The sequence below is a fragment of the Streptopelia decaocto genome (genome assembly GCF_964273445.1).
Source record: "Streptopelia decaocto genome assembly, contig: HAP1_SCAFFOLD_2034, whole genome shotgun sequence".
Taxonomy (NCBI): Eukaryota; Metazoa; Chordata; class Aves; order Columbiformes; family Columbidae; genus Streptopelia; species Streptopelia decaocto.
The window spans coordinates 739-24000 of NW_028115731.1; the positions used below are offsets into that span (position 1 = coordinate 739).

At 65.4% G+C, this 23262-nt stretch overlaps 1 protein-coding gene and 1 long non-coding RNA gene across 2 annotated transcripts; one reads left to right on the forward strand and one right to left on the reverse strand.

Moving 5' to 3' along the window:
• Positions 1-248: 248 nt before the first annotated feature.
• Positions 249-20884, forward strand: TECR (trans-2,3-enoyl-CoA reductase). The gene is made up of 12 exons (XM_082077279.1): positions 249-548; positions 2124-2175; positions 3948-3992; positions 6563-6666; positions 8356-8471; positions 10258-10363; positions 10455-10527; positions 11966-12009; positions 13026-13083; positions 14679-14767; positions 16543-16588; positions 19273-20884. Exons 1-12 carry the CDS (start codon positions 381-383, stop codon positions 19398-19400), a joined length of 1029 nt encoding a protein of 342 aa, XP_081933405.1. The 5' UTR covers positions 249-380; the 3' UTR covers positions 19401-20884.
• A 119-nt stretch (positions 20885-21003) lies between these two features.
• LOC309452631 lies at positions 21004-22998 on the reverse strand. Its single transcript, XR_014186599.1, has 2 exons — positions 22915-22998; positions 21004-21188 (listed from the first exon to the last, which is right to left on the reverse strand). It is a non-coding gene; the product is annotated as an uncharacterized lncRNA (long non-coding RNA).
• Between the last annotated feature and the right edge of the window lie 264 nt (positions 22999-23262).

Below are 23262 nucleotides of genomic sequence, written 5' to 3' on the forward strand. Positions count from 1 at the left end.
GACAGTCCCTGTCCCCGTCCCCCTCCCTCCGGCTGACGCACACCCGTCCCCCCCCGGTGACATTGAGCCGCGTGGCCTCTTCCCGCCCCGTCCCCTCCCTCGTGCCCCCGACGCCGTCACCGTCACCCTCGGGGACACCCTTGGGGACACCCCCGGGGACACCCATGGGGTCCGTCCTCACCTGCGCAGCGTCCCCTCCGTCCCCGTGTCCCCCGGTCCCCGGTGACCCCGTCCCTCTGTGGCCACCTCCGGGGCCACCTCCTTGGCCACCAGGGCCAAGAGCCACCCAAACCGGGTTGGGGGGGGTTGGGGGGGTGTTATATTTAGCAGCTCCCCAGCACCCTATCGAGTTTCGGCGTCCCCGCGCCGTCCCCGGTGCCATGGAGGGCGCGGGGGTGGCACGGGAGGGGACCCCCATGTCCCCCGCCCCCGTGTTGGCGTTGTGGCGCAAGGGCCCCCCCGCCAAAAAGAGGTACAAGGTGGTTTTGTTCTTCGAGGTGGAGATTCTGGACGCACGGACGCGGGAGAAGCTTTGCTTCCTCGATAAGGTACCGGGGGACACGGGGACGGGGGAGCGGGGTTGGGGACGGGGACGTGGAGGTGACACCCACGGGGACCCACCGTGGGGTGATGGTGACCCTCATTGTGACCAGGGACGTGTCACAGGGCCATGGGGACCCACCGTGGGGTGATGGTGACCCTCATGGTGAGTGGGGATGTGTCAGTGGGACATGGGGACACAGTCGTGGGGTGGCTGGGACCCTGGTGGTGGGTGGGGATGTGTCACAGGGTCATGGGGACACAGTCATGGGGTGGTTGGGACCCTTGTTGTGACCAGGGACCCATCACAAGGCCATCGTGGTCACCTGTGGGACCTGGCACAGGCCCTTGGGGACCCACCGTGGGGTGGTGGTGACCCTCATGGTGAGTGGTGATGTGACAGTGGGACATGGAGACCCTGTCACAGGGTGGTTGGGACCTTCATCACAACCAATATCATGTCATGAGGACATTGTGGTCACCTGTGGGACCTGTCACAGGACCTTAGGGACCCACCGTGGGGTGATGGTGACCCTCATTGTGACCAGGGACGTGTCACAGGGCCATGGGGACCCGCCGTGGGGTGGTGGTGACCCTCATGGTGACCAGGGACGTGTCACAGGTCCATGGGGACCCACCATGGGGTGGTGGTGACCCTCATGGTGAGTGGGGATGTGACAGTGGGACATGGGGACACAGTCATGGGGTGGCTGGGACCCTTGTTGTGACCCGGGACCCATCACAAAGCCATTGTGGTCACCTGTGGGACCTGTCACAGGCCCTTGGGGACCCACCGTGGGGTGATGGTGACCCTCATGGTGACCAGGGACGTGTCACAGGGCCATGGGGACCCACCGTGGGGTGATGGTGACCCTCATGGTGACCAGGGACGTGTCACAGGGCCATGGGGACCCACCGTGGGGTGGTGGTGACCCTCATGGTGAGTGGTGATGTGACAGTGGGACATGGAGACCCTGTCACAGGGTGGTTGGGACCTTCATCACAACCAATATCATGTCATGAGGACATTGTGGTCACCTGTGGGACCTGTCACAGGACCTTAGGGACCCACCGTGGGGTGATGGTGACCCTCATGGTGACCAGGGACATGTCACAGGGTCATGGGGACCCGCCGTGGGGTGGTGGTGACCCTCATGGTGACCAGGGACGTGTCACAGGTCCATGGGGACCCACCATGGGGTGGTGGTGACCCTCATGGTGAGTGGGGATGTGACAGTGGGACATGGGGACACAGTCATGGGGTGGCTGGGACCCTTGTTGTGACCCGGGACCCATCACAAAGCCATTGTGGTCACCTGTGGGACCTGTCACAGGCCCTTGGGGACCCACCGTGGGGTGATGGTGACCCTCATGGTGACCAGGGACGTGTCACAGGGTCATGGGGACCCACCGTGGGGTGATGGTGACCCTCATGGTGACCAGGGACGTGTCACAGGCCCCTGGGGACCCACCGTGGGGTGATGGTGACCCTCATGGTGGGTGGGGATGTGTCAGTGGGACATGGGGACCCTGTCACTGGGTGGTTGGGACCCTCATCGTGACCATCACCCCCCGCCCCGCAGGTGGAGCCCAATGCGACGGTCGCCGAGATCAAGAGTCTGTTCAACAAGGCCTGTACGTGGGGAGGGGGTGGGGACACACGTGGTGGGTGGGGGGGTGACGGTGGGACACGGGGACATGGTCGTGGGGTGGTTGGGACCCCGTGTCACCCATCACGAGGACATTGTGGTCACCTGTGGGACCTGGCACAGGCCCTTGGGGACCCACCGTGGGGTGGTGGTGACCCTCATGGTGACCAGGGACACGTCACAGGGCCATGGGGACCCACCATGGGGTGGTGGGGACACACGTGGTGGGTGGGGATGTGTCAGTGGGACATGGGGACACAGTCACGGGGTGGTTGTTACCAGGGACGCATCACGAGGACATTGTGGTCACCTGTGGGACCTGGCACAGGCCCTTGGGGACGCGCCATGGGGTGATGGTGACCCTCATGGTGGATGGGGATGCGTTGATAGGACATGGGGACCCTGACATGGGGTGGTTGGGACCCTCATGGTGACCAGGGACACGTCACAGGTCCATGGGGACCCACCATGGGGTGATGGTGACCCTCATTTTGGGTGGGGACATGTCACAGAGTCATGGGGACCCACCATGGGGTAATGGTGACCCTCATTGTGACCAGGGACGTGTCACAGGGTCATGGGGACCCATCATGGGGTGATGGTGACCCTCATGGTGGGTGGGGATGTGTCGTTGGGACATGGGGACACTGTCATGGGGGGGTTGGGACCCCATGTCACCCACCACAAGGCCATTGTGGTCACCTGTGGGACCTGGCACAGGCCCTTGGGGACCCACCATGGGGTGGTGGTGACCCTCATGGTGACCAGGGACGTGTCACAGGTCCATGGGGACCCACCATGGGGTGGTGGGGACACACGTGGTGGGTGGGGATGTGACAGTGGGACATGGGGACCCTGTCACAGGGTGGTGGGGACCCTCATCACGACCATCACAGGGCCATTGTGGTCACCTGTGGGACGTGTCACAGGGCCTTGGGGACCCACCATGGGGTGATGGTGACCCTCATGGTGGGTGGGGACATGTCACAGGGTCATGGGGACCCACCATGGGGTGATGGTGACCCTCATGGTGACCAGGGACACGTCACAGGTCCATGGGGACCCACCATGGGGTGGTGGTGACCCTCATGGTGGGTGGGGATGTGTCAGTGGGACATGGGGACCCTGACATGGGGTGTCACAGGGTGCTGGGGACTCTGTTGTCACCAGGGTCCTGTCACGGGGCTGTTGCTGTCCCCATTGTGACCATTGTGGGGCTACAGGGACCCCCCTTTGTCCCCAGGGCCCATTGTGACACCCTGGTGACCCCCCTTTGTCCCCAGGGCCCATTGTGACACCCTGGGGACCCCCTTGTCACTGGGCCCCATTGTGACATCCTGGGGACCCCCTTGTCCCCAGGGCCCATTGTGACACCCTGGGGACCCCCCTTGTCCCCAGGGCCCATTGTGACACTGTGGGGACCCCCCTTTGTCCCCAGGGCCCATTGTGACACCATGGGGACCCCCTTTGTCCCCAGGGCCCATTGTGACACCATGGGGACCCCCCTTTGTCCCCAGGGCCCATTGTGACACCATGGGGACCCCCCTTGTCCCCAGGGCCCATTGTGACACTGTGGGGACCCCCCTTGTCCCCAGGGCCCATTGTGACATCCTGGGGACCTCATGTCCCCAGGGCCCATTGTGACACTGTGGGGACCCCCCTTTGTCCCCAGGGCCCATTGTGACACCATGGGGACCCCCCTGTCCCCCCCATCCGTGTCCCCGCGGTGTCACCAACCCTGTCCCCTCTGTCCCACAGACCCGCAGTGGTACCCAGCCCGGCAGTCCCTGCGCCTGGACCCCAGTGAGTGTCCCCACGTGTCCCCACGTGTCCCCAAGGTGTCCCCAAGGTGTCCCTGTGTGTCCCGTGGTGTCCCCAGGTGACCCTGGTGGCCCCAGGTGGCCCTGTGGTGTCCCATAGTGTCCCTGTGGTGTCCCCAGTGTCACTGCAGTGTCCCTGCTCTCCCTGGTGGCCCTGGGTGGCCCTGCTGTCCCCACTGTCCCCGCTGTCCCTGCTGTCCCCACTGTCCCCACTGTCCCCGCTCTCCCTGCTGTCCCCACAGTCCCCACTGTCCCTGGGTGTCCCCACTGTCCCCGCTGTCCCTGGGTGTCCCCACTGTCCCTGGGTGTCCCCACTGTCCCCGCTGTCCCTGGGTGTCCCCACTGTCCCTGGGTGTCCCCACTGTCCCCACTGTCCCCGCTCTCCCTGCTGTCCCCACTGTCCCCACTGTCCCTGGGTGTCCCCACTGTCCCCGCTGTCCACACTGTCCCCACTGTCCCTGGGTGTCCCCACTCTCCCTGCTGTCCCTGCTGTCCCCACTGTCCCCCCTGTCTCCACTGTCCCTGGGTGTCCCCACTGTCCCCAGTGTCCCTGGGTGTCCCTACTGTCCCTTCTCTCCCTGATGTCGCCCCTGTCCCCGCTGTCCCCGCTGTCCCTGGGTGTCCCCGCTGTCCCCAGTGTCCCTGGGTGTCCCCCCTGTCCCATCTCTCCCTGCTGTCCCCACTGTTGCCGCTGTCCCCTCTGTCCCTGCTGTCCCTGGGTGTCCCCCCTGTCCCCACTGTCCCTGGTTGTCCCCAGTGTCCCTGGGTGTCCCTGCTGTCCATGGGTGTCTCCACTGTCCCTGGTGTCCCTGGGTGTCCCCACTGTCCCCATTGTCCCCAGTGTCCCTGCTCTCCCCACTGTCCCTGGGTGTCCCCACTCTCCCTGCTGTCCCTGCTGTCCCCACTGTCCCCCCTGTCTCCACTGTCCCTGGGTGTCCCCACTGTCCCCAGTGTCCCTGGGTGTCCCTACTGTCCCTTCTCTCCCTGATGTCGCCCCTGTCCCCGCTGTCCCCACTGTCCCTGGGTGTCCCCACTCTCCCTGCTGTCCCTGCTGTCCCCACTGTCCCCCCTGTCTCCACTGTCCCCGGTGTCCCCACTGTCCCCACTGTCCCCGCTGTCCCCACTGTCCCCGCTGTCCCCACTGTCCCTGGGTGTCCCCACTGTCCCCACTGTCCCCGGTGTCCCTGGGTGTCCCCACTGTCCCATCTCTCCCTGCTGTCCCCACAGTCCCCGCTGTCCCTGGGTGTCCCCGTTGTCCCCGCTGTCCCCACTCTCCCCACTGTCCCCGCTGTCCCTGGGTGTCTCTGCTGTCCCTGGGTGTCCCTACTGTCCCCACTGTCCCAAGTGTCCCTGGGTGTCCCCACTGTCCCATCTCTCCCTGCTGTCCCCGCTCTCCCCACAGTCCCCGCTGTCCCTGCTGTCCCTGCTGTCCCCACTGTCCCCGCTGTCCCTGGTGTCCCTGGGTGTCCCCGCTGTCCCCACTGTCCCTGCTCTCCCCACTGTCCCCGCTGTCCCTGGGTGTCTCTGCTGTCCCTGGGTGTCCCTACTGTCCCCAGTGTCCCCACTGTCCCTTCTCTCCCCAGTGTCCCAGGTGTCCCCGCTGTCCCTACTGTCCCTGGGTGTCCCTGCTCTCCCGGTGTCCCAGGTGTCCTCACTGTCCCCACTGTCCCCACAGTCCCCGCTGTCCCCGGGTGTCCCCACTGTCCTCACTCTCCCTGGTGTCCCTGGGTGTCTCCACTGTCCCTGCTGTCCCCGGGTGTCCCCGCTGTCCCCAGATGTCCCCGCTGTCCCCAGATGTCCCCGGTGTCCCCATGTCCCCAGTGTCCCCATGTCCCATGTCGTGTCCCAGAGGGCCGCTCCCTGCGTGCTGTGGTCGCTGCCCGTGGGCACTGCTGTCCCTGCTGTCCCCGCTGTCCCCGCTGTCCCTGCTGTCCCTGGGTGTCCCTGCTGTCCCTGCTGTCCCCACTGTCCCCGGGTGTCCCTGCTGTCCCTGCTGTCCCTGGGTGTCCCTGCTGTCCCTGCTGTCCCCGCTGTCCCTGGGTGTCCCCGGTGTCCCTGGTGTCCCTGGGTGTCCCTGCTGTCCCCGCTGTCCCCATTGTCCCTGCTGTACCCACTGTCCCCACAGTCCCCGCTGTCCCTGGGTGTCTCCACTGTCCCCAGTGTCCCCACTGTTCCTTCTCTCCCTGCTGTCCCCACTCTCCCCGCTGTCCCCGGGTGTCCCCGCTGTCCCCACTCTCCCTGGTGTCCCTGGGTGTCCCCACTGTCTCCACTGTCCCTGGGTGTCCCCACTGTCCCTGCTCTCCCCGCTGTCCCTGGGTGTCCCCTGGGTGTCCCTACTGTCCCCAGTGTCCCTGGGTGTCCCCAGTGTCCCTGCAGTCTCCACTGTCCCCGCTGTCCCCATTGTCCCCAGTGTCCCTGCTCTCCCCACTGTCCCTGGGTGTCCCCGCTGTCCCCGCTGTCCCCATGTCCCCGCTGTCCCCATGTCCCCGCTGTCCCCGGGTGTCCCCGCTGTCCCCATGTCCCCATGTCCCCATGTCCCATGTCGTGTCCCAGAGGGCCGCTCCCTGCGTGACGAGGACGTGCTGCAGTCGCTGCCCGTGGGCACCACGGCCACCTTCTACTTCCGGGACCTGGGCGCCCAGATCAGCTGGGTCACGGTCAGTCCGTCCGTCCGTCCATCCCCACGTCCGTCCCTCTGTCCCCGTGTCCCTCCCTCCGTCCCCGCGTCCATCCCTCTGTCCCTTCGTCTGTCTGTCCCTCCCTCCCTCCTTCTGTCCCCATGTCCCTCCTTCTGTCCCCATGTCCCTCCTTCTGTCCCCATGTCCGTCCCTCTGTCCCCATGTCAGTCCCTCTGTCCCTTCACCTGTCCATCCATCCGTCCCTCTGTCCCCATGTCCATCCCTCTGTCCCCGTGTCTGTCCCTCTGTCCCTTCGTCTGTCTGTCCCTCCCTCGCTCTGTCCCCGTGTCCGTCCCTCTGTCCCTTTGTCTGTCCCTCCATCCCTCTGTCCCCATGTCCCTCCCTCTGTCCCCATGTCCATCCCTCTGTCCCTTCGTCTGTCTGTCCCTCCCTCGCTCTGTCCCCGTGTCCATCCCTCTGTCCCCATGTCCATCCCTCTGTCCCTTCGTCTGTCTGTCCCTCCCTCCCTCTGTCCCTGTGTCCGTCCCTCTGTCCCCATGTCGGTCCCTCTGTCCCTTCGTCTGTCGGTCCGTCTGTCCCTTCGTCTGTCCATCCTTCCCTCCCTCTGTCCCCGTGTCCCTCCCTCTGTCCCCGTGTCCCTCCCTCTGTCCCTGTGTCCACAGTGTCCCCGTGTCCCACAATGTCCCCAGCGTTCCCCATGTCCCCTGTGTCCCCCCCATGTCCCCAGTGTCCCCCGTTTCCAATATCCCCACGTGCCCCCAATATCCCCAGTGTCGCCCCAATGTCCCCTGTGTCCCCCTGTCCCCAGTGTCCCCATGTCCCTCGTGTCTCCCCAATGTCCCCAGTGTCCCCCTGGCCCCTGTGTCCCCCCAGTGGCCCCTGTGTCCCCAGTGTCCCCCTGTCCCCTGTGTCTCCCTGATGTCCCCAGTGTCCCCACACCCCCAGTGTCCCCCTGTCCCCACAGTGTCCCCCCATCCCCAGTGTTCCCCATGTCCCCAGTGTTCCCCATGTCCCCTGTGTCCCCCCCATGTCCCCAGTGTCCCCCTGTCTCCAATATCCCCATGTGCCCCCAATGTCCCTTTTGTCTCCCCAATGTCCCCGTGTCCCCGCAGTGTCGCCCCATCCCCAGTGTCCCCATGTCCCCAGTGTCCCCATGTCCCACAATGTCCCCAGTGTTCCCCATGTCCCCTGTGTCCCCCCCATGTCCCCAGTGTCCCCCTGTCTCCAATATCCCCACGTGCCCCCAGTGTCCCTTGTGTCGCCCCAATGTCCCCAGTGTCCCCATGTCCCACAATGTCCCCAGTGTCCCCATGTCCCCAGTGTCCCCCTGTCTCCAATATCCCCATGTGCCCCCAATGTCCCTTGTGTCACCCCAATGTCCCCATGTTCCCATGTCCCCTGTGTCCCCCCCATGTCCCCTGTGTCCCCCCCATGTCCCCAGTGTCCCCCCGTCTCCAATATCCACATGTGGCCCCAATGTCCCTTGTGTCACCCTAATGTCCCCATGTTCCCATGTCCCCTGTGTCCCCTGTGTCCCCTATGTCCCCCTGGCCCCCCAGTGCCCCCCATCCCCAGTGTCCCCCCCCATCCCCAGTGTCCCCATGTCTTCCCAATGTCCCCATATCCCCATGTCCCCCCACTGTCCCCGGTGTCCCCGTGTCCCCCTGTCGCTCACCCCTGTCCGTCCGTCCGTCCGTCCGCCCGCAGGTGTTCCTGACGGAGTACGCGGGGCCGCTGCTCATCTACCTGCTCTTCTACTTCCGCGTCCCCTTCCTGTACGGGCCGCGCTACGACTTCACGGCCAGCCGGCACCACGTGGTGCAGTGAGTGACGCGGGGACACGGGGACATGGGGGACATCGGGGACATTGGGGACAGTGGGGACATTGGGGGCATTGGGGATATTGGGGACATGGGGAACATTGGGGACATTGGGAGCAATGGGGACATGGGGACCATTGGGGACATTGGGGGCATTGGGGACATTGGGGGCAGTGGGGACATTGAGGGTATTGGGGGCAATGGGGAACATTGGGGACATTGGGGGCATTGGGGGCAGTGGGGACATGGGGGACATTGGGGGCAATGGGGGCAGTGGGGGCAATGGGGACATGGGGAACATTGGGGGCAATGGGGGCATTGGGGGCAATGGGGACATTGGGGGCATTGGGAGCAACGGGGACATGGGAAACATTGGGGACATTGGGGGCAATGGGGGCATTGGGGTAGTGGGGACATGGGGAACATTGGGGGCATTGGGGGCATTGGGGGCAATGGGGACATGGGGAACATTGGGGGCAATGGGGGCATTGGGGGCAATGGGGACATTGGGGACATGGGGAACATTGGGGGCATTGGGGGCAATGGGGACATTGGGGGCATTGGGACATTGGGGGCATTGGGGATATTGGGGACATGGGGAACATTGGGGACATTGGGAGCAATGGGGACACTGGGGACCATTGGGGACATTGAGGGTATTGGGGGCAATGGGGACATTGGGGGCATTGGGGGCAGTGGGGACATTGGGGGTATTGGGGGCAATGGGGACATTGGGGGCAGTGGGGGCAATGGGGACATTGGGGGTATTGGGGACATGGGGAACATTGGGGGCATTGGGGACACTGGGGACATGGGGGGCATTGGGGGCAATGGGGACATTGGGGGCATTGGGGGCAATGGGGACATTGGGGACATTGGGGGCATTGGGGGTGATGGGGGCAATGGGGACATGGGGAACTTTGGGGACATTGGGGACATGGGGAACATTGGGGACATTGGGGCCATTGGGGGCATTGGGGGCAATGGGGACGTGGGGGACATTGGGGGCAATGGGGGCAATGGGGACGTGGGGGACATTGGGGGCAATGGGGAGTTGTGGGCATTGGGGGCAATGGGGACATTGGGGACATTGGGGGACACAGGGACATGGGGGATGTGTGGGACATTGGAGGCATTGGGGACATTGGGGGCATTGGGGACATTGGGCGACATGGGGACACTGGGGACATTGGGGAGACACGAGGGACATGGGGACACTGGGGACGGGGGACACAGGGGACATTGGGGGGACACTGGGGATATCGGGGGACACTGGGGACATTGAGGAGACGCGAGGGACATGGGGACAGGGGGACACAGGGGACATTGGGGGGACACTGGGGGTATTGGGGACACAGGGGACACTGGGGGGACACAGGGGACAGGGGGACACTGGGGACATTGGGGAGACACGAAGGACATGGGGACACTGGGACAGGGGGACACAGGGGACATTGGGGGGACACTGGGGACATGGGGATGGGGGGATGTGGGGGACACAGGGGCCACTGGGTGCCACAGGGGACACTGGGGGACTCTGGGGACAGGAAGACATTGTGTCCCCATGTCCCCCTTTGTCCCCATGTCCCTCTGTGTCCCCATGTCCCCCTTTGTCCCCATGTCCCCCCATGTCCCCCCTGTGTCCCCATGTCCCCCTTTGTCCCCATGTCCCCCCGTGTCCCCGTGTCCCCCTTTGTCCCCATGTCCCTCTGTGTCCCCATGTCCCCCCATGTCCCCGTGTCCCCCCATGTCCCCGTGTCCCCACGTCCCCATGTCCCCGTGTCCCCAGCCTGGCCTGCGCTTGTCACTCGTTCCACTACGTCAAGCGGCTGCTGGAGACGCTGTTCGTGCACCGGTTCTCCCACGGGACCATGCCGCTGCGCAACATCTTCAAGGTGACACCGCCACCCCCGCGTCACCCGGAACCGCCTGTGCCCTCCGCCTGTCCCCGCCTGTCCCCAACGTGTCCCCACCGTGTCCCCACAGAACTGCACCTACTACTGGGGCTTCGCTGCCTGGATGGCGTATTATATCAACCACCCGCTCTACACCCCGCCCGGTGAGTGTCACCGTCACTGTCACCGTCACTGTCACCGTCACTGTCACCCCTGTCCCCTGTCACATCAACCACCCGCTCTACACCTCACCCGGTGAGTGTCACCGTCACTGTCACCGTCACTGTCACCGTCACTGTCACCCCTGTCCCCTGTCACATCAACCACCCGCTCTACACCCCCCACGAGTGTCACTGTGACCGTCACTGTCACTATCACTATCACTGTCACTGTCACCCCGTGACATCAAGCACCCACTGTACACCCCCCATGAGTGTCAGTGTCACCGTCACTGTCACCGTCACTGTCACCCCTGTCCCCTGTCACATCAACCACCCGCTCTACACCCCGCCCGGTGAGTGTCACCGTCACTGTCACCATCACTGTCACCCCCTGTCTCCTGTCACATCAACCACCCGCTCTACACCCCGCCCGGTGAGTGTCACCGTCACTGTCACCGTCACTGTCACCCCCTGACCCCTGTCACATCAGCCACCCGCTCTACACCCCCCAGGAGTGTCAGTGTCACCGTCACTGTCACCGTCACTGTCACCCCATGTCCTCTGTCACATCAACCACCCGCTCTACACCCCCCCCGTGAGTGTCACCGTCACTGTCACCCCGTGACATCAACCACCCACTCTACACCCCCCCCGGTGAGTGTCACCGTCACTGTCACCGTCACCCCCTGTCCCCTGTCACATCAACCACCCGCTCTACACCCCACCCAGTGAGTGTCACCGTCACTGTCACCGTCACTGTCACCGTCACTGTCACCCCCTGTCCTCTGTCACATCAACCACCCGCTCTACACCCCCCCCGTGAGTGTCACCGTCACTGTCACCCCCGTCACATCAACCACCCACTCTACACCCCCCCGGTGAGTGTCACCGTCACTGTCACCGTCACCCCCTGTCCCCTGTCACATCAACCACCCGCTCTACACCCCACCCAGTGAGTGTCACCGTCACTGTCACCATCACTGTCACTGTCACCCCCTGTCACCTCAACCACCTGCTCTCCAGCACCCCCGGTGAGTGTCACCATCACTGTCACCATCACCGTCACTGTCACCTCCTGTCACATCAACCACTCGCTGTACACCCTCCAGGAGTGTCACCATCACTGTCACCATCACTGTCACTGTCACCCCCTGTCACAACAACCAGCTGTACGCCCCCTGGGAGTGTCACTGTCACTGTCATTGTCATCCCCATGTCCCCATGTGTCCCCATGTGTCCCCCTGTCCCTGGGGACACCGCGGGGGTGTCACCGTCCCTGCCCCTCCCGTGTCCCCATGTGTCCCTGTGTCCCTGGGGACACCGCGGGGGTGTCACTGTCCCTGACCCCCCTCCGTGTCCCCATGTGTCCCCATGTGTCCCCATGTCCCTGGGGACACCGCGGGGGTGTCACCGTCCCTGACCCCCCCCCCGTGTCCCCCAGCCTACGGTGACGAGCAGGTGAAGCTGGCGCTGGCCGTCTTCCTGGTGGGTGCTGGGGGGCACATGGGTGTGGGGGGGGTGGGAGGGGGCAGGTGGGGGTGGGGGGGCACTGGGTGGGAGCTGGGGGGTTTGGGGTGGTCCGGGTGGGTGCTGGGGGGGGTGGGGGGAGGTGGGGGTGGGGGGCCCAGGTAGGGGGGGGGTGGGTGTGGGGGGTACCAGGTGGGTGCTGGGGGGTGGGTGCTGGGGGGGGGAGGGGGAGGTGGGGGGAGGGGGGTCCCAGGTGGGTGCTGGGGGGTGGGGGGAGGTCTGGATGGGTGCTGGGGGGGGGGGGCACTGGGTGGGTGCTGGGGGGGGGGAAGGGAAGGTGGGGGGGGGTGAGGGGGGGGGGGCCCAGGTGGGTGGGGGGGTGGGTGCTGGGGGGGGCAGGGGGGGGAGTGGGGGTGGGGGGTACCAGGTGGGTGCTGGGGGGTGGGGGGAGGTCCGGGTGGGTGCTGGGGGGGGGGGGGCACTGGGTGGGTGCTGGGGGGGGGAGGGGAAGGTGGGGGGGTGGCACCGGGTGGGGGGTTTGGGGTGGTCCGGGTGGGTGCTGGGGGGAGAGTGGGGGAGGGGGAGGTGGGGGTGAGGGTGGGGGGGAAGTGGGTGGGGGGGATATCAGGTGGGTGCTGGGGGGTTTGGGGGGGCCTGGGGTGGGTGCTGGGGGGAAGGGGAGAAGGTGGGTGTGGGGGGCACTGGGTGGGTGCTGGGGGGGAAGGTGGGGGGGGGGACACCAGGTGGGTGCTGGGGGGTTTGGGGGGGTCTGGGGTGGGTGCTGGGGGGTGGGGGGGAGGTGGTTGGGGGGGATATCAGGTGGGTGCTGGGGGGTTTGGGGGGGTCTGGGGTGGGTGCTGGAGGGGGGTGGGGGGGGAGGGGGTGTGCGGGGCACCAGGTGGGTGCTGAGGGGGGGGGGAGGTGGCGGGGGGGGGCACTGGTGGGTGCTGGGGGGGGATGGGGGGGGTTCGGGTGCCACCCGCAGCTCAGGGACTCAGGGACCCCCCCCCCCACCCCGTGTCCCCCCCACCCAGTTCTGCCAACTTGGCAACTTCTCCATCCACGTGGCCCTGAGGAACCTGCGCCCGGCGGGTGAGGGGACGGGGACAGGGGGACATGGGGACAGGGGGACAGGGGGACATGGGGACAGGGGGACAGGGGGACATGGGGGGAAATGGGGGGACGTGGGGGGACGTGGGGGGACATGGGGACATGGGGGCATGGAGACATGGGGACATGGTGTCCCTGGGGTGTCCCATGGGTGCCACTGGGTGTCCCACAGGTGTCCCTGGGGTGTCCTATGGGTGTCACACAGGTGTCACACGGGTGTCCCATGAGTTTCCCTGGGGTGTCCCATGGGTGTCACAGGGGTGTCCCATGGGTGTCCATGGGTGCCCTATGTGTGTCCTATGGGTGTCACACAGGTGTCCCATGGGGGTCCCTGGGTGTCCTATGGGTGTCACACAGGTGTCACACGGGTGGCCATGGGGTGTCTTATGGTTGTCCCTGGGCTGTCCCATGGGTGTCCCTGGGTGTCCCTGGGTGTCCCATGGGTGTCACACGGGTGTCCCTGGGGTTTCCTATGGGTGCCCCTGGGGTGTCCTATGGTTGTCCATGGGTGTCCCTCGGGTGTCACATGGGGATCCCTGGGGTGTCCCACAGGTGTCCCTGGGGTGTCCTATGGGTGTTATACAGGTGTCACAGGGGTGCCCCCGGGGTGTCACATGGGGATCCCTGGGGTGTCCCATGGGTGTCATATGGGTCTCCCATGGGTGTCCCCGGGGTGTCCTATGGGTGTCACACGGGTGTCCCAAGGGTGTCCCTGGGGTATCCTATGGGGATCCCTGGGGTGTCCAACAGGTGTCCCACGGGGGTCCCTGGGGTGTCTCTGGGGTGTCCCTGAGTGTCCCATGGGTGTCACACAGGTGTCCCTGGGGTGTCCTATGGGTGTCCCTGGGGTTTCTTATGGGTGTCACAGGGGTGTCTCTGGGGTGTCACATGGGGATCCCTGGGGTGTCCCACGGGTGTCCCTGGGGTGTCCCATGGGTGTCCCTGAGTGTCCCATGGGTGTCCCTGGGGTGTCCCTGGGGTGTCCCATGGGTGTTCCACAGGTGTCCTTGGGGTGTGCCACAGGTGTCACACGGGTGTCCCATGGGTGTCCCATGAGTTTCCCTGGGGTGTCCCATGGGTTTCACTGGGGTGTTCCACAGGTGTCCTTGGGGTGTCCCACGGGTGTCACACGGGTGTCCTATGGGTGTCCCTGGGGTGTCCCATGGGTGTCACTGGGGCATCCCATGGGGGTCCCACAGGTGTCCCATGGGTGTCCCATGGGGGTCCCACGGGTGTCACTGGGGTGTCCCTGGGGTGTTGTATGGTTGTCCATGGGTGTCCCTCGGGTGTCCCACGGGTGTCCCTGGGGTGTCCTATGGGTGTCCCATGAGTTTCCCTGGGGTGTCCTATGGGTGTCACACGGGTGTCCCATGGGTGTCACACGGGTGTCACATGGGTGTCCCTGGGGTTGCCCAGGGTGTCCTGGGGGTGTCTCTGGGTGTCCCATGAATGTCCCACAGATGTCACACATTGTCCCATGGGTCTCCCATGGGTCTCCCATGGGTGTCCCTGGGGTGTCCTGTGGGTGTCCCACGGGTGTCCCACGGGTGTCCCACGGGTGTCCCGGGGGGTTCCAGGCTCCAAGACGCGGAAGATCCCGTACCCCACCCGCAACCCCTTCACCTGGCTGTTCCTGCTGGTGTCCTGTCCCAACTACACCTACGAGGTGACAGCGCGGGGGGGACACTGCTGGGGTGACACCGCGGGGGTGACACCGCTGGGGGGGACAATGCTGGGGTGACACTGGCGGGGTGACACCGCTGGGGGGGACACTGCTGGGGTGACACCGCGGGGGTGACACTGCTGGGGTGACACCGCTGGGGGGGACACTGCTGGGGTGACACTGCTGGGGTGACACTACTCGGGGGGACACTGCTGGGGGGGACAATTCTTGGGTGACACCGCTGGGGTGGGTGACACTGATGGGGTTGGTGACACTGCTGGGGTGACACCACTGGGGTGACAATGCTGGGGTGACAATGCTGGGGGGGACAATGCTGGGGTGACACTGCTGGGGTGGCACCTCTAGGGGTGGCACTGCTGGGGAGGACAATGTTGGGTGACGTCGCTGGGGTGGGTGACACTAATGGGGTTGGTGACACTGCTGGGGTGGGTGACACTAATGGGGTGACACCGCTGTGGTGACATTGCTGGGGTGACACCACTGGGGTGACACTGCTGGGGTGACACTGCTGGGGGGGACACTGCTGGGGGTGACACTGCTGGGGTGACACTGCTGGGGTTGGTGACACTAATGGGGGGTTGGTGACACCAATGGGGTTGGTGACACTGATGGGGTTGGTGACAATAGTGGGGTTGGTGACACTAATGGGGGGTTGGTGACACCAATGGGGTTGGTGACACTGTTGGGGTCGGTGACACCAATGGGGTTGGTGACACTGCTGGGGTTGGTGACACCAATGGGGTTGGTGACACCAATGGGGTTGGTGACACTGCTGGGGTTGGTGACACTGCTGGGGTTGGTGACACCACTGGGGTTGGTGACACTAATGGGGGGTTGGTGACACCAGTGGGGTTGGTGACACCAATGGGGTTGGTGACACCACTGGGGTTGGTGACACTGCTGGGGTTGGTGACACCAGCGGGGTTGGTGACACTAATGGGGGGTTGGTGACACTGCTGGGGTTGGTGACACCAATGGGGTTGGTGACACTGTTGGGGTTGGTGACACTAATGGGGGGTAGGTGACACTAATGGGGGGTTGGTGACACTAATGGGGGGTTGGTGACACCAATGGGGTTGGTGACACTGCTGGGGTTGGTGACACCAATGGGGTTGGTGACACCAATGGGGTTGGTGACACTAATGGGGGGGGTTGGTGACACTAATGGGGTTGGTGACACCAATGGGGTTGGTGACACCAATGGGGTTGGTGACACTGATGGGGTTGGTGACAATAGTGGGGTTGGTGACACTAATGGGGGGTTGGTGACACTAATGGGGTTGGTGACACCAATGGGGTTGGTGACACTAATGGGGGGGGTTGGTGACACTGATGGGGTTGGTGACAATAGTGGGGTTGGTGACACTAATGGGGGGTTGGTGACACTGATGGGGTTGGTGACACTAATGGGGTTGGTGACACCAGTGACTTTGGTGACACCAATGGGGGGTTGGTGACACTGTTGGGGTTGATGACACCAATGGGGTTGGTGACACCAGCGGGGTTGGTGACACTGTTGGGGTTGGTGACACTGCTGGGGTTGGTGACACCAATGGGGCTGGTGACACTAATGGGGTTGGTGACACTAATGGGGGGGGTTGGTGACACTAATGGGGGGTTGGTGACACTGCTGGGGTTGGTGACACCAATAGGGTTGGTGACACCAGTGGGGTTGGTGACACCAGTGGGGTTGGTGACACTGCTGGGGTTGGTGACACTGCTGGGGTTGGTGACACCAGTGGGGTGTGACCCCCCAGGTCGGGTCCTGGATCGGCTTCACCATCATGACGCAGTGTCTGCCCGGTGAGCTCGGGGACACGGGGACGTTTGTGACGGGGGGACCCTGCGGGGGATGGGCCACCCTGGGGTCCCCATGGCCCATCCAGGGGTCCCAATGTCCCCTGTCACCCCCATATCCCACCCTGGGGTCCCCATGTCACCCCCATGTCCCATCCTAGGGTTCCCACATCCCCAGTCCCCGACATGTCCCCTCCACGTCCCACCCTGGGGTCCCTATGTCACCCCCATGTCCCCTCCATGTCCCACCCTGGGGTCCCCTGTCACCCCCATGTCCCATATCCCACCCTGGGGTCCCCATGTCCCCTGTCACCCCCATGTCCCACCCTGGGGTCCCCATGTCCCCTGTCACCCCCATGTCCCACCCTGGGGTCCCCATGTCACCCCCATGTGCCCTCCATGTGCCATCATGGGGTCCCCATGTCCCTTGTCACCCCCATATCCCACCCTGGGGTCCCAATGTCCCCTGTCACCCCCATGTCCCATGTCCCATCCTGGGGTCTCCATGTCCTTTGTCACCCCCATGTCCCACCCTGGGGTCCTCATGTCACCCCCATGTCCCCTCCATGTCCCATCATGGGGTCCCCATGTCCCTTGTCACCCCCATGTCCCACCCTGGGGTCCTCATGTCACCCCCATGTCCCCTCCATGTCCCATCATGGGGTCCCCATGTCCCTTGTCACCCCCATGTCCCACCCTGGGGTCCTCATGTCACCCCCATGTCCCCTCCATGTCCCACCCTGGGGTCCCCATGTCCCCGACGTGTGTCTCCCTGTCCATGACGCGTGTCCCTTTTCCCCACGTCCCCAACGTGTGTCCCTGTGTCCATGACACATGTCCCCATGTCCCTCACATGTGTCCCCATGTCCCTGACGCGTGTCCCGTGTCCGTGACGCGTGTCCTGTGTCGCATGTCCCATGTCGGTGACGCGTGTCCGTGTCCCCATGTCCCCGACGCGTGTCCCATGTCCGTGACGCGTGTCCGTGTCCCCCTGTCCGTGACGCATGTCCCCATGTCCCCGACGCGTGTCCCCGTGTCTGTGACGTGTGTCCCGTGTCAGTTACGTGTGTCCGTGTCTCTGTGTCCGTGACGTGTGTCCCATGTCCCCGACGCGTGTCCCCATGTCCCCGACACGTGTCCCCATGTCCCCAACGTGTGTCCGCGTGTCGCTGACGTGTGTCCTGTGCCCGTGTCCCTGTGTCCCTGACGCATGTCCCTTGTCCCCGACACGTGTCCTGTGTCCATGACGTGTGTCCATGTCCCCGTGTCCCCGACGCATGTCCCGTGTCTGTGACGCATGTCCCCATGTCCCTGACACGTGTCCCCATGTCCCCAACGCGTGTCCCTGACGTGTGTCCCCATGTCCCCGACGCGTGTCCCCATGTCCCCGACGCGTGTCCCCGTGTCCCTGACGTGTGTCCCCATGTCCCCGACGCGTGTCCCCATGTCCCCGACGTGTGTCCCCGTGTCCCTGACGTGTGTCCCCGTGTCCCCGACGCGTGTCCCCATGTCCCTGACACGTGTCCCCATGTCCCCGACGTGTGTCCCCGTGTCCCCGACGCGTGTCCCCATGTCCCTGACACGTGTCCCCATGTCCCCAACGCGTGTCCCCATGTCCCTGACGTGTGTCCCCATGTCCCCGACGCGTGTCCCCATGTCCCTGACACGTGTCCCCATGTCCCCAACGCGTGTCCCCATGTCCCTGACGTGTGTCCCCATGTCCCCGACACGTGTCCCCATGTCCCTGACACGTGTCCCCATGTCCCCGACGCGTGTCCCCGTGTCCCTGACGTGTGTCCCCATGTCCCCAACGCGTGTCCCCGTGTCCCTGACATGTGTCCCCATGTCCCCAACGCGTGTCCCCGTGTCCCTGATGTGTGTCCCGTGTCCCGTGTCCGTGTCCCTGTGTCCCTGACACATGTCCCCATGTCCCCGACGCGTGTCCGTGTCCCTGTGTCCGTGACGCATGTCCCCGACACGTGTCCCCAACACGTGTCCCATGTCCATGATGCGTGTCCCAGTGTCCCCGACGTGTGTCCCCATGTCCCTGACACGTGTCCATGTCCCTGTGTCCGTGTCCCGTGTGGGTGACGCGTGTCCCCGTGTCCGTGACATGTGTCTGAGTCCCCGTGTGGGTGACGTGTGTCCGTGTCCCTGTGTCCCCAACGTGTGTCCCTGTGTCCGTGATGCGTGTCCCCATGTCCCTCACATGTGTCCCCATGTCCCTGATGCATGTCCCTTGTCCCCATATCCCTGGCGCGTGTCCCATGTTGGTGACGCGTGTCCGTGTCCCTGACGTGTGTCCCCGTGTTGGTGACGCTTGTCCCATGTGGGTGACGCGTGTCCCCGTGTCTGTGACATGTGTCTGAGTCCCCGTGTGGGTGATGCATGTCCTGTGTCCCGCGTGGGTGATGCGTGTCCGTGTCCCTGTGTCCCCAACGCGTGTCCCATGTGGGTGACGCGTGTCCCGTGTCCGTGTCCCGTGTGGGTGACGCGTGTCCCATGTGGGTGACATGTCCCGCGTGGGTGACGTGTCCCGCGTGGGTGACGCGTGTCCCGTGTCCCGTGTGGGTGACGCGTGTCCGTGTCCCTGTGTCCCCAACACGTGTCCCCGTGTCCGTGACGTGTCTGAGTCCCCGTGTGGGTGACGCGTGTCCGTGTCCCGCGTGGTGACGCGCGTGTCCCCGCAGTGGCGCTGTTCTCGCTGGTCGGCTTCGTGCAGATGGCCATCTGGGCGCAGGGGAAGCACCGCAGCTACCTGCGCGAGTTCCGCGAGTACCCGGCGCTGCGCTCGCCCATCGTCCCCTTCCTGCTGTGACACCGTGGGGACATCCTGGGGACACCCCCCCATTGTCCCCTTCCTGCTGTGACACAAAGGGGACACCCCCCCATTGTCCCCTTCCTGCTGTGACACCGTGGGGACATCCTGGGGACACCCCCCCATTGTCCCCTTCCTGCTGTGACACACCCGGACCGTCCCCTTCCTGCTGTGACACCGTGGGGACATCCTGGGGACACCCCCCCATTGTCCCCTTCCTGCTGTGACACCCCCGGACCGTCCCCTTCCTGCTGTGACACCGTGGGGACACCACCCGTTCCTGCTGTGACACCGTGGGGACATCCTGGGGACACCCCCGGATCGTCCCCTTCCTGCTGTGACACCAAGGGGACACCACCCGTTCTTGCTGTGACACTGTGGGGACACCCCGGGGACACCCCCGCATTGTCCCTGTTCCTGCTGTGACACCGCGGGGACACCCCCCGTTCCTGCTGTGACAGCATGGGGACACCCCGGGGACACCCCCAGATCATCCCCTTCCTGCTGTGACACCGTGGGGACACCCCCCGTTCCTGCTGTGACAGCATGGGGACATCCTGGGGACACCCCCCATTGTCCCCTTCCTGCTGTGACACCGCAGGGACATCCCCGGATCGTCCCCTTCCTGCTGTGACACCAAGGGGACACCATGGGGACACCCCCCCCATTGTCCCCTTCCTGCTGTGACACCGCGGGGACACCATGGGGACACCCCCCCATCGTCCCCTTCCTGCTGTGACACAAAGGGGACACCATGGGGACACCCCCCATTGTCCCCTTCCTGCTGTGACACAAAGGGGACACCATGGGGACACCCCCCATTGTCCCCTTCCTGCTGTGACACTGTGGGGACACCATGGGGACACCCCCCCATTGTCCCCTTCCTGCTGTGACACCATGGGGACACCACGGGGACACCCCCCATTGTCCCCTTCCTGCTGTGACACCGTGGGGACACCATGGGGACACCCCCCATCGTCCCCTTCCTGCTGTGACACTGCGGGGACACCACGGGGACACCCCCCATTGTCCCCTTCCTGCTGTGACACTGCGGGGACACCATGGGGACAGTGGGGACACCCTGTCCCTGTCACCCCTGGGGACACCCCAGTGCCACCCTGAGCCAGCAGCAGCGACGGGGACACCAGGACAAGTGACACCAGGACAAGTGACACCAGGACAAGTGACACCAGGACAAGTGACACGAGCGTGTTGTCCCCCCGCGGTCACAGCAGGACACGCGGCCCCACTGTCCCTTGTCACCCTTCCAGGGACCTGTCCCCTCTGTCCCCACCCCGTGTGGCACTGTCACCCGTGGGAGCGCTGCAGCCGCCCGGTGACAACGCGACGTCCCCCGCGTGGCCTGTGACCGTGTCACCCGCAGTGACCGGAATGACCTGTGTGTGTCACCCGCACATGACCCGTCATTGTCACCCCCCTCCTCCCCCGTCCCCACAGGCGACAATAAACGGTGTCACCCCCCAGCACGCGCGTCCTGTCATTGTCACACCCCATGGGGACGGTCCCCGCTGTCCCCAAGCCGGGCGGGTGTCACCATCCCCCCGGTGTTGTCCCCAAGCGCGGTGACAAACGAGCCGGCGCAGAATCAACTCCATGGGTTTTATTGGGTGGTGGGTGTCACTGTGTCTCGGTGTCACCGTGTCACCATGTCACCGGTGTCACCATGTCACCCGATGTCACTCGCTTGTCACCTCCTGCTGCCGGAGCCGCTTCTGGCGCTGGAGCAGCCGCCGCTCGCGCTCAAACTCCTTCATGCGCATCACGTAGCTGGGGACGTGGGGACAGCGACGTCCCCAAGTGTCCCCAAGTGTCCCCAGGGCACTGGGACACCCCGGGGGGTGGGGACACGGAGCCCCAGGGGATGTCCCACGATGTCCCCAAGCCCGTCCCCCCACGTCCCCGCTTGTCGCCGGCCCCGTGGCGCCGTCACCTCGCAGTGACACGTCTTGGTGGCCCCTCGTGTCACCTGTGTCCCCCGTGTCCCCTGTTGTCCCCGTGTCCCTCTGACCCCCATGTCCCCCTGTCCCCCACGTCCCCTGTCCCTCTGACTCCCCTCCCCCTCTGTCCCCATGTCCTTGTGTCCCTCCCATGTCCCCATGTCGCTGTGTCCCCTGTCCCTCTGTTCCCCATGTCCCCCTGTGTCCCCCATGTCCCCTCTGTCTCCCATGTCCCCCGTGTCCCCCATGTCCCCCTGTCCCTCTGACCCCCATGTCCCCCTGTCCCCCTGTCCCATGTTCCGTGTCCCCCTGTCCCCCATCCCCGTGTCCCCCTGACCCCCATGTCCTCCTGTCCCCCATGTCCCCTCTGTCCCCCTGTGTACCCCCGTCCCCCGTGTCCCCTCCATCCCCCGTGTCCCTCATGTCCCCCTGTCCCCCCTGTCCCATGTCCCCGTGTCCCCCATCCCCGTGTCCCCCTGACCCCCATGTCCCCTGTCCCTTTGACCCCCCTGCCGCCCATGTCCCCCTGACTCCCATGTCCCCCTGACTCCCATGTCCCCCTGACTCCCATGTCCCCTATGTCCCCGTGTCCCCCGTCCCCCATGTCCCATGTCCCCCTGTGTCCCTATACCGTGTCCCCATCCCCTCCATCCCCCATGTCCCCCTGTCCCGTGTCCCCCCATCCCCCTTGTCCCCTGTGTCCCCCCGTCCCCCATGTCCCCCCCAACCCCTGTGTCCCCCCTGTCCCCCCATCCCCCGTGTCCCCCCCATCCCCTGTGTCCCCCGTGTCCCCCCATCCCCCTGTGTCCCCCATGTCCCCCCCATCCCCTGTGTCCCCCGTGTCCCCCATGTCCCCGTGTCCCCCATCCCCCCCCATCCCGTGTCCCCCCTGTCCCCCTGCCCCCTGTGTCCCCCCATCCCCTGTCCCCCCCATCCCCCGTGTCCCCTCATCCCCCGTGTCCCCCCGTACCCCGTCCCCCCATCCCCTGTGTCCCCCCCGTGTCCCACATGTCCCCCCTGTCCCCCCATCCCCCCTGCCCCCCCATCCCCCGTGTCCCCCTGTCCCCCATTGTCCCCTGTGTCCCTGTCCCCTGTGTCCCCCCATCCCCCGTGTCCTCGCTTTGTCCCCCATGTCCCCCCATCCCCCCTGTCCCCCCATGTCCCCCATGTCCCCCCGTGTCCCCGTCCCCGTACTCGCGGTGCTGGCAGCTGTCCCAGCGGTGGCGCAGTTGGTGACAGCCCCAGGGGACGGGGAAGGCGTCACCCCCCTGTCTCCCCGTGTCCCCCCCATCCCCCTTGTCCCCCCCATCCCTCTTCTCCCCCGTGTCCCCTGTCCCCCATGTCCACCTTGTCCCTCCATGTCCCCCTCATCCCCCGTGTCTCTGGTATTCCCCATGTCCCCCCCTGTCCCCATGTCCCCCCATCCCCCATGTCCCCCATGTCCCTATGTCCCCCGTGTCCCCCATGTCCCCCGTGTCCCCCATGTCCCCCCATGTCCCCCGTGTCCCCCATGTCCCCCCATGTCCCCCATGTCCCCCGTGTCCCTGTCCCCGTACTCGCGGTGCTGGCAGCTGTCCCAGCGGTGGCGCAGGTGGTGACAGCCCCAGGGGACGGGGAAGGCGTCACCCCCCGTGTCCCCCTCCGTGTCCCCCATGTCCCCCCATCCCCCATGTCCCCCCATGTCCCCCATGTCCCCCTTGTCCCCCGTGTCCCCCGTGTCCCCCTTGTCCCCCATGTCCCCGTGTCCCCCTTGTCCCCCATGTCCCCCCGTGTCCCTGTCCCCGTACTCGCGGTGCTGGCAGCTGTCCCAGCGGTGGCGCAGGTGGTGACAGCCCCAGGGGATGGGGAAGGCGTCACCCCCCGTGTCCCCCATGTCCCCCATGTCCCCCCACCCCCCGTGTCCC